Source organism: Procambarus clarkii, chromosome 24 (genome assembly GCF_040958095.1).
Source record: "Procambarus clarkii isolate CNS0578487 chromosome 24, FALCON_Pclarkii_2.0, whole genome shotgun sequence".
Lineage (NCBI taxonomy): Eukaryota > Metazoa > Arthropoda > Malacostraca > Decapoda > Cambaridae > Procambarus > Procambarus clarkii.
In genome coordinates this window covers 10,538,590-10,550,417 of record NC_091173.1, presented here as the reverse complement: position 1 = coordinate 10,550,417, position 11,828 = coordinate 10,538,590, and the positions used below count along the sequence as shown (strand labels likewise).

The following is an 11,828-nucleotide window of genomic DNA, read 5'->3' as shown; positions in this document are numbered from 1 at the left end:
AGCTGTAAATGCCAAGACTTCAGTTCAAAATCCTCTTGAGGTTATCTTCAGATGATATCGGGGCTTAGCGTCTCCGCGGCCCGGTCCTCGACCAGGCCTTCTTTTTGTTACACATCCTCCAGGAAGCAACCCGAAGCAACTGCCTAACTCCCAGGTATCTATTTACTGCTAGGTGAACAGGGGGCACTAGGGTGAAAGAAACTCTGCCCATTTGTTTCCGCCTCCACCGGGGATCGAACCCGGAAGCCTAGCACTACGAACCCCGAGCGCTGTCCACTCGGTCGTCAGGCCACTATTCCTAAACAGATAGACCTGTCATCTATCAAGTCAGCATAGATTAAACGTCTCGGTAGCGTAAAATTACACGGAGGCAGACAGCACCCTAAGCGTTGGGAGAGTTACTACCTGACTGGCCATTGTGGGGCGTGAAGGGTAGTTAAGGCAAGTGGAAGGGTAGTTAAGGCAAGTGTAGTTGGAGTGAGGTTACAGGGGGTAATAATCATCAAGTTCGGAATGTTGGAGGTTCAAGATTATGGACGAGTTACAATGTGGAAAAACAAAATTTCAACTAAAAAGACAAGGTTGCCCAGGACTGACCCCAAGGCTGGTGATCAATTACTCAACCCCTCTACCCACCGCAACACCCCACGAGTGACTGTGCAACATGTTCCAAGGGGGAATGTCCCCCCCCTCCTTTTCTCCTATACCCACGTGACCCAGACCCTGTGTCACGTGGTCTTGACCCTGTGTCACGTGGTCTTGACCCTGTGTCACGTGGTCTTGACCCTGTGTCACGTGGTCTTGACCCTGTGTCACGTGGTCTTGACCCTGTGTCACGTGGTCTTGACCCTGTGTCACGTGGTCTTGACCCTGTGTCACGTGGTCTTGACCCTGTGTCACGTGGTCTTGACCCTGTGTCACGTGGTCTTGACCCTGTGTCACGTGGTCTTGACCCTGTGTCACGTGGTCTTGACCCTGTGTCACGTGGTCTTGACCCTGTGTCACGTGGTCTTGACCCTGTGTCACGTGGTCTTGACCCTGTGTCACGTGGTCTTGACCCTGTGTCACGTGGTCTTGACCCTGTGTCACGTGGTCTTGACCCTGTGTCACGTGGTCTTGACCCTGTGTCACGTGGTCTTGACCCTGTGTCACGTGAGACCTCCACAGCTTGACACTGGCAGCTGGTGAAAATGAATTCCCGTTTTGCTACAACAAAAACATTTCTCGCAAAATGTTGTGTTTCTCACGACGTGTTTCCGGTGAGCCAGACCCGCCCTGTGAGCAGAGTGGTGGTGTCATGGGCACTCCTTGTTAGTGGTGAGCTGTGACACATTATGCGTAGTTGGTTTGATTAGTCTAGATAAGGTTAATCTAAGATAATCTAGTCGAGGTTAGGCTAGCCTAGTCCTGGGTAGGTAAATCTAGGATAATCTAGTCGAGGTTAGATTAGGTTTGGATTAGTTATTCGTAACTTATTATTACAAATAATTACAGTTGAGGCCAGACTGAACAGCAGTACAGCTGTGTAATACTTACAGCTTGCTATTACAGCGATGAAACTTGTATTGACAAAACATATAACATGGAAATAGAATGCTGAAAATTACATTGACTAATTATAACGAGTTTAGAGTAATTTTGTGTCTATGAATTACTTGGAACATAAATTACAAAAATATAATTATAAAAGACTAAATAACAATACCCGGGAGTGCCCGTGTCTCCTCCCCCCCACCTCTTCAAATTTTATTCATAAAACTTATCATAAAAGGTTCTTGGCGCATTTTAATGTCACAATATTATCTTTGTCTTTCGTAATTCCTTTAAGTTACCGAGCCGTAGATACTACTATGATCTGGGGGCAGCCTAGGTAATCGTGCCTCGTTCCATAGCTAATGTCAGAAAATAGATTTATTTTGGAATTCCAAGTGTGATCATTCCAGCCGGGCATATCTCTCCTCTAATTTGTCTTAAGATGGATATCTTCTTTCCATATTGTGGTAATAATTGTAATTGGGAATATTATCAAGTTCTCTTAGGCACTTTAGAGTCATTCAGGTTAATAACAGTGGCCTTATCTCAGGTAAGTTGTGTTCTTGGGAGAAAGTTATCGTGACAAGCAGCAGCAACTTGGGTGAATTATACTCAAGTTGGCTCTGACGGAGGTGTCCGGGAAGATTGTCACAGTCAGTGAGAGTCTTATATATAGACTAGAAAGTGAAGGGATGACGACGTTTCGGTCCCTTCTGGACCATTTTCAAGTCGATTGAGAATGATCCAGGACGGACCGAAACGTCGTCGTCCCTTCACCTTCTAGTGTGTGGTTTGGTCAACACATTTCAGCCACGTTATTGTGACTCCTCGACTGTATAGTCTTATATATCCACAAATGTGACCAGTTAGATGGAAAATGATCACTATGAGACCTTCCTCGTCCGTCCCTTAAGTCAATATTAAATTCATCATTTCCTTTATCAACTGTTAAGTAATTATCACTAACCACATTAAACTGATTGTCATAAACCACGAGATTAATTCCTAACATTAAATACACAATTAAGGAACTCACAATAACGTGACAGATCTGTGAGAGGAAATCTTTGTAGCAGGGCGGTGGGATTGAACCAGCGTTCAATGGGTCACCCCCATGGGGCCATAATATGCTACAGTTATATGATGGTGGATGGGTAAAGTGTGCTTCAGGGGTGACCCAGCTGGATGCTGGTCCCATCCCACACCCTTGCTCCAAACATATTTTTCTTAACATTAAACATTTTGCATTCATAGCTTCACTTTGAACTATCCAAACATAACATTCAGTCAGGTGATTAAGATATAATACCTTAATGTAATACAAGTATTAGCGCAGGTAAGATGCTTTGGAGTCATTGTTATTTGTCACTTATTGGCCAGAGAGGCAGAGGGAAGGTTGCACTCAGTGAAGCAGAGACGTGTGTCAGGTACACACACACTCAGTCAGTCTTCAACACTCAGTCAGTCTTCAACACTCAGTCAGTCTTCAACACTCAGTCAGTCTTCAACAGTCACACACATTCTGCCCGAAACGCTTTGCGTAATAGTGGCTTTAGGCATTGTATGTACTAGCTCTATCTATAAATCCATCAGTCTTTGTAAAATCTCTTGTATGTATGTACCTTACCTAAATAAACATTTATTTATTTATTTATAATGCTGACTGACACAAAACGTAATGCACCAGAGTGTACCAATCAAATATAAACAATACAAGTAAAGTAAGAAATGAGAATAGATATTTGCGATTTTCAACACGTGGGAGAGGCGGGAGAGACCTCACACTTTGACAAAGGTGGTCGTGAAAAAGTGTACTTAACGAGGAGAATTGGGAACACGCGGCCTTGTCCAGGACTACTATTTTTCCCTTCAGCCTCCGTGTGGAACATCCCGCCAATTAGCACGGATGCCAGATGTGCAATCTGGTTCCCCCGAAATGACGGATAGTTTTCCATTCACCAGGCTGTAGGAGTTTTCGAACTTCGGACTTCGTCAGCCTACGACTGCACATCGAGGCGGCTATCGATCGGTCTGTGTGCGTGGGAACAGAGCACCACCTTCCTTCCACGTCATGGGAGAGTCAGAACACGGTGCTCGCCTCTCACCGTCAACGAGGAGGCGACGGGCCACACAACACCTCGGATTCATTTCTGATGATTCAGATATAATAAGAGAAAGGGGCGACGCTGAGTAAAATGAGACCCACGTCCCTAAAAGACTACCACTACTACTACTACTACTACTACTACCACTACTACTATTACTACTACTGCTACTACCACTACTACTACTACTACTACCACTACTACTACTACTACTACTACTACTACTACTACTACTACTACTACTACTACTACTACTACCACTACTACCACTACCACCACTACTACTACTACTACTACTACTACTACCACTACTACCACTACTACCACTACTACCACTACCACTACCACTACTACTACTACTACTACTACTACTACTACTACTACTACTACTACTACTACTACTACTACCACTACTACTACTACCACTACTACTACTACTACTACTACTACTACTACTACTACTACTACTACTACTACTACCACTACTACTACTACCACTACTACTACTACCACTACTACCACTACCACTACTACTACTACTACTACTACTACTACTACCACTACTACTACTATCCACGGTGACGGATAGCAAACATTAGGTATCTAGACGTTCAAGAATACTTCGCCAAAGGAAGGGAACAATACTGTAAAGCTGCCTCTCTCCCTGCAGGTGATCACTCAATCCCCAAGGGTGGTCGCACGTTAGACGGGCTTCGCAATCCCTATATCGTGCTTCGTGCTTCTCGTACTGGTCGTGCTTCTTGTACTGGTCGTGCTTCTCGTACTGGTCGTGCTTCTTGGAGTCAGCCTCGAGATGAGATGCCAAGAGCCGGGCATCAAATTTAATTTCACGAGTGAACACTTTTCTGGTTGCAAAAGACCGAAACTGTTAAAAGAGTCCAGTGAAATTACGCGAGTTATTATTAAGTATTGTTTATTAATTAACATTAATACTGCATTTACCTGTCTTTCGTGATCTTCCAAGACAACTGCGCACCTGTGTCGGCGTGAAGCAATTAGTACGTCCGAACAGACGTTTGTTATCACTTGAGATATAAACAAGATCGGAGCTACACAAGCTCTTCACCGGGAAAGATCACATTCACTCCCCCCCAAATATCTACAACCTACGGGCTACTCCTGCCCGTGCCACCTCTTGGGGTGGCTTAATCTTCATCAATCTACACAAGTTCAAGTATTCAGATAAAGCTACTTGGGTTCAGCGCAGCTTCAATCATACAAACTCGTTCTTCCGCACGTGGCTGTGGGAACGATGGACGTTCTGCAGGTGTAGAATGGAGAGAGTATGGGCGAGGCAGCGACAGGTGAGCAGATCACGTGACCAGTAGCAGCGCCCACTCCAACAAGTCACGTGACTTCCTCCGTCACTCATCACTCCAGACGGACATTCCCTCAATCACTATTTACTCAACTGCACATCAGTTGCAGCCACTAACGGTTCATTATCACAATGCCACAGTATCAGTGAGAGATGCAGCCCAACTCCTGCTTCATAACGACTGGCTAAACACCATTAATTCCCAGTAAATAGATAATTAAACAATTAAAATACAGAATAAAGAAATTAAAAATGCCGCTGTATTTTAGAAACACCGGATTTAAAAAACTCCAATAATCTCTCACTGCTCACTTCCCTCATTGTACGTTGTCATATTGCTGATAGTCGATGTGCTCATCACTAAACCCTTAGATCATCCGTGAACCCTTGGTATTGATGGTACACATCAAATGATATACATGTAGTGGAGTGACAGACACACCTTAAGACGCAAACATTTTCTCTGAGTCCCGAGAAGGTTGTCTGGTGCTCCTTCAAGGAGGCTCAGTCAAGAGGGCAACCATTTCAGGCCAAATATACGAAAGGTTCCGGCACCTATATCATTTTTGTTGGGGTAAACAATCGTTCCTTTGTCTCCACCTCCCATCCGGCCAAAAGGTCTTGCCCCTCAAGTATTCATATACCTCCTGGCCTCCTCCCTGCTCCTTCCGGCTGGCTTTGGTACAACCGTTGTTCCGGTACACAACCGTTTTTCTCCTCTAATTCATCAACCAGATCTCATACGCTAACCTGCCATTGATATTCCTTGAGAGGAAGCTCGAGCCAAACAGTGTGACTGGAAGAGAGATGTTGTGCCATAGCGCTGCCTTGCGCGATGTTCTTGCCTCACCTAGAAGAAGAGGAAGGTTGAAAAGAACACCCTCTCACGGACCTGATATAGCGTTCTTATATCTTGTACACACACGAGTCCAGGAACAGACGACTTATGACTCCTGGTATCAGGTTGAAAGCTGATATATAGAGCGAGGAAGACAGGCAGACAGACAGCAAGCACATAGACCACCAGACAACTTGAAACAGAAGAAGTCAAACGGATCATCAGATAGAGAATATGCAACGAAGAACAGGGAGAAAACTCGACACACGATGACAAGAGCCACAATGTAAAGTGAATATTGCAGACAGCATGCCTAGCAGGGTGCTGCTGGGAGGGGTGCCAGGGCTGGGAGGGGTGCCAGGGCTGGGAGGGGTGCCAGGGCCGAGATATAGGGCGTGATAACAGAGTGCCTCAGGTGCCACAAGACACCGACCTCAGCAATTGTGCAAATGTCAGCTATAAGCTTTAAAATGTGGACTACTGTATAATATCTTGCTTAGAACAAACATATGTTGATAAACAGCTTGTTTATCAAAGCATAATTGATAAGCAAAAGGGGTTTAAATATTATTTTCAGGAAGTCTGTCTTTCTTAGATCAAATCCTTATCACCAGATGATAACCAGACACTAAACCCCCAGTTTATGAAATGAACCACGTGTAAACTGTTTTTGAAAGTGGTGACGTTCGAACACTTCTCAAACAGTGCTTCGCTAGCGACCTTTGTTCGAATCTCAACGCTGTAAGTGATTCACCCTCACACTTCAGATACACAAATAATCGCCAACAGAACCTAAACTCATAACTTAACCATGCCTAACTACACAGAGAATTTTGATATCGAATATTAACTTAATACACAGTCTGTGAAAATATATGTTTGAGTCTTGGGGGGGGGGGGGACAGCCGCCGCTTTAACGAGCCTGGCCTGAGTACAGATTGACTCCGTGGCTCAAGTCCTTAACCCACCGTATTGTCCTGCTCACAAGATCTCTCGCTGGACTCTAAATACTCTTGAACTCCCGCTATTCCGACCTCCAAGAGGCTGTGAGGCTTCCTGGAATGATCTTTTTTAGTGGAAGAACTTCCTTTAATCTGCTTACTTCACCCCATTGACCTGCTGCCAATAGTAATGCCTTGTGAGGGGTCAGGTGGCTGCCTGGCCCCTCACTGCTGCCTGGCCCCTCACTGCTGCCTGGCCCCTCCCTGCTGTCTGGCCCCTCACTGTTGCCTGGCCCCTCATTGCTGCCTGGCCCCTCCCTGCTGCCTGGCCCCTCACTGCTACCTGGCCCTCACTGCTACCTGGCCCTCACTGCTGCCTGGCCCCTCACTGCTGCCTGGCCCCTCACTGCTGCCTGGCCCCTCCCTGCTGCCTGGCCCCTCCCTGCTGCCTGGCCCCTCACTGCTACCTGGCCCCTCACTGCTGCCTGGCCCCTCACTGCTGCCTGGCCCCTCACTGCTGCCTGGCCCCTCACTGCTGCCTGGCCCCTCACTGCTGCCTGGCCCCTCACTGCTGCCTGGCCCCTCACTGCTGCCTGGCCCCTCACTGCTGCCTGGCCCCTCCCTGCTGCCTGGCCCCTCACTGCTACCTGCCACCTGCTGCCTGGCCCCTCACTGCTGCCTGGCCCTCACTGCTGCCTGGCCCCTCACTGCTGCCTGGCCCCTCCCTGCTGCCTGGCCCCTCACTGCTGCCTGGCCCCTCACTGCTGCCTGGCCCCTCACTGCTGCCTGGCCCCTCACTGCTACCTGCCACCTGCTGCCTTCTACTAATTAGTCTCATTGTAGGCACGTGTCTTTTGGGTGGAAGGGGAGGGGGTGGGAACGTGTTGGAGAAATGTGTGTTGGGGGTGTAGTGGGTGGGAGTACTCACAGTTATTGTGGTATTTTCGTGTGAACAAAAAAAAAGGAAAGTCTTGATTGTTCTACTCCGGTTCTTTGCAGACGCCACTTGATAATATTAAAGTTTTAAAAAGTCACCCGTTGGCTCGTACAGCTGTAGACAATCACGAACAACAATTGAGCTGCTGCTGCTGTTTGGCTCGTGACGACAGCATTGTCATGCTGACCAACTCGTTGCCTCACCGCGGAATATTTTGGATGCCACCCGAACACTGATGCAAGAAAACCAAGATTTTGACTACCTGTTGCAGCATTGTTGCAGTGTTCGTACCTGACTTGTGGTAACCCCAGGTAACCCCAGGTAACCCCAGGTAACCCCAGGTAACCCCAGGTAACCCCAGGTAACCCCAGGTAACCACAGGTAACCACAGATAACCCCAGGTAACCACAGGTAACCCCAGGTAACCACAGGTAACCCCAGGTAACCACAGGTAACCCCAGGTAACCCCAGGTAACCACAGGTAACCCCAGGTAACCACAGGTAACCCTAGGTAACCACAGGTAACCCCAGGTAACCACAGGTAACCCCAGGTAACCACAGGTAACCACAGGTAACCCCAGGCAACCCCAGGTTACCCCAGGTAACCCCAGGTAACCCCAGGTAACCACAGGTAACCACAGGTAACCACAGGTAACCACAGGTAACCCCAGGTAACCACAGGTAACCACAGGTAACCACAGGTAACCACAGGTAACCACAGGTAACCACAGGTAACCCCAGGTAACCACAGGTAACCACAGGTAACCCCAGGTAACCCCAGGTAACCCCAGGTAACCACAGGTAACCACAGGTAACCACAGGTAACCCCAGGTAACCACAGGTAACCACAGGTAACCACAGGTAACCCCAGGTAACCCCAGGTAACCACAGGTAACCACAGGTAACCCCAGGTAACCACAGGTAACCACAGGTAACCACAGGTAACCCCAGGTAACCCCAGGTAACCCCAGGTAACCCCAGGTAACCCCAGGTAACCACAGGTAACCACAGGTAACCCCAGGTAACCCCAGGTAACCCCAGGTAACCCCAGGTAACCACAGGTAACCACAGGTAACCACAGGTAACCCCAGGTAACCACAGGTAACCCCAGGTAACCCCAGGTAACCACAGGTAACCACAGGTAACCCCAGGTAACCCCCGATAACCACAGGTAACCCCAGGTAACCACAGGTAACTACAGGTAACCCCAGGTAACCACAGGTAACCCCAGGTAACCCCAGGTAACCACAGGTAACCCCAGGTAACCCCAGGTAACCCCAGGTAACCACAGGTAACCACAGGTAACCCCAGGTAACCCCAGGTAACCACAGGTAACCCCAGGTAACCCCAGGTAATGAGAGGCCTCGCCACTTGTCTTGGTATATATAAATATTGCATTAGCCAAGATGTGAAGTCATTCTGTATTATATATTGTTGATCCAATGTTGTACCTGGATTGTACCTGAATAGGGGGTTCTGAGAGTACTTCTACTCCCCCACGCCCGGTCGGCCGAGCGAACAGGCCATTGGACTTGTGATCCTGTGGTCCCGGGTTTGATCCCGGGCGCCAGCGAGAAACAATGGGCAGAGTTTCTTTCACCCTATGCCCCTGTTACCTAGCAGTAAAATAGGTACCTGGGTGTTAGTCAGCTGTCACGGGCTGCTTCCTGGGGATGGAGGCCTGGTCGAGGACCGGGCCGCGGGGACACTAAAAGCCACAAAATCATCTCAAGATAACCTCAAGATAGGAGATAACCGCCCAGCCCGGGGCCAGTTTTGACTTGTGAGAGCTTGGTCCAGCAGGCTGTTGCTTGCTTGGAGCGGTCCGCAGGCTTCTCCAAGTCTCTGTATCTTATTTGTCTATGATGCCACTTAATCGCCCCGTTCTCCTAATTCAACGTCGCAAATGTGTTGCATACTTTATCTGAGGCCAAAAAAATCATGTGCAAAAAATGGTAGCGGCTTGCGAAATTGGTGTGAATCCCGTTTTCTGTTGGTGTGTCCTCGGTTAGGTTAAGTTCGGGCAATTTAATACATCAATTTGGTGACGTTGTGAACGCTCGGGAGGACGGGAAGGGAATTTTAAGGGGAAAGAGCCAAGCCAACACGACTATATAGCTCTTCGAAGGAGTCAGGATAAGGATTTGGGATGGGACGGGGGGGGAGGGGGGAAGGAATGGTGCCCAACCACTTGGACGGTCGGGGATTGAACACCGACCTGCATGAAGCGAGACCGTCACGGGCTGACCTATTATACCGGGCACACTGTGACACGGTCCATACTTCTCTGGGAGGTATGTGTAACCTCCTGTTGTATTCCTATTGAAGTAACCCCTTGTAGTCTGCTGGAGGACACACCATCCAGGTGTCTGCTGGAACACGAGAATTCAGCAGACACTAACTCTAACATTACCACAATATATTGTGTGATCCCGCGTCAGATTGAAATGATTTTGATTAAATAACCCGACCCACACACAGGAGATATGTGTGAGGACCTTTATCACGTCATGACATGACCCGCCGTCATTGTCTGCTCATGTCATGTACTCACCTCATTGTGCTTGCGGTGGGGGGGGGGGGGGGGGGGTTGAGCTTTGGCTCTTTGGTCCCGCCTCTCAACTGTCAATCAACTGGGCTATTTTTTTGTATTTCAGAGACATTATTGTGACTTATTCCCCGCTCTGAATATGATAATACCTGCGTCTTGTAAGGGAATCAAGACATTAGACATATTTAAAAGCAAAGCAAATGAGACATTACCGTGGAAGTCCTGTTTACATACTAAGTTGAAGCGTATTGACGTATTCACACTCGCTCATCATCTAGCGAACACTCTAATACATTGCCACACGTTGCCAAATTCTCAACAGCGCTAATCACTGTGGCAACGTGGGTAACTAACAGCTTACGGGTAAAAAAAAATTGTTTTAATGTCAATTAAAAACTGAGAGAGATTGACTGAGCGAGGCTTCCAGGAAGCCTCGCTCAGAGCCGACGCGGAACTTCTGTACCGGCATCGGTTACATTTCAGAATTATTCGTGGGGAACATAACTTATAATCCCCGCGAGAGCTTTTGAAGCGGGAGGTTGTTGTAAAGGAAGTAAATCGTTCATTTCTGCTGGCGATTTGCCGTGTCTTAGAAACTTAAACGAAACTCACATTTTCTCTTGGTATTATTCTCCTGTTTTATATCGGCTTGTTTTTGAGTTCTCACTCCACTGTCTTGAATCAGTAAATAATACTTAGTTTCTTTACCAATGAGTGATGTGTGTGATGGCGTAGCAGATGTGTGTGATGGCGTAGCAGGTGTGTGTGATGGCGTAGCAGATGTGTGTGATGGCGTAGCAGATGTGTGTGATGGTGTAGCAGATGTGTGTGATGGCGTAGCAGATGTGTGTGATGACGTAGCAGATGTGTGTGATGGTGTAGCAGATGTGTGTGATGGTGTAGCAGATGTGTGTGATGGCGTAGCAGATGTGTGTGATGACGTAGCAGATGTGTGTGATGACGTAGCAGATGTGTGTGATGACGTAGCAGATGTGTGTGATGACGTAGCAGATGTGTGTGATGACGTAGCAGATGTGTGTGATGACGTAGCAGATGTGTGTGATGACGTAGCAGATGTGTGTGATGACGTAGCAGATGTGTGTGATGACGTAGCAGATGTGTGTGATGACGTAGCAGATGTGTGTGATGACGTAGCAGATGTGTGTGATGATGTAGCAGATCTATAAAGTAGAATAAAATAACAAATCAGTAAAAGTAGGGAGACTTCCCTACACTTTTGTTCACATTATTCAGGAATTAGTGTCCCTAAAAAATTTGTGGATAGTTTTAAATTCTCTTGAAATCAGATCTCTCTGTCACGTGAGCACGTCCACTCAGCCGTAAAGGGGGCCTGACGGCTGAGTGGACAGCACTCGGGGTTCGTAGTTAAGGGTCTGGGTTCAATCCCCGGCGGAGGCGGAAACAAGTGATGGGCAGAGTTTCTTTCATCCTAATGCTCCTGTTTACCTATCAGTAAATAGGTACCTGTGAGTTAGACAGCTGCTACAGCCTGCTTCCTGGGGATGTGTGTGTGTGTGTGTGAAAATTAGGATTAAGGACTTGCCCGAAACGCTATGCGTGCTA

The 11,828-nt window shown here is 47.6% G+C and overlaps 1 protein-coding gene across 1 annotated transcript; it reads left to right on the top strand.

The window, feature by feature from the left end:
• Positions 1–513: 513 nt before the first annotated feature.
• LOC123761831 (zinc finger protein 768-like) lies at positions 514–1,172 on the top strand. Its single transcript, XM_045748051.1, has 2 exons — positions 514–607; positions 721–1,172. Exons 1-2 carry the CDS (start codon positions 514–516, stop codon positions 1,170–1,172), a joined length of 546 nt encoding a protein of 181 aa, XP_045604007.1.
• Positions 1,173–11,828: the final 10,656 nt, after the last annotated feature.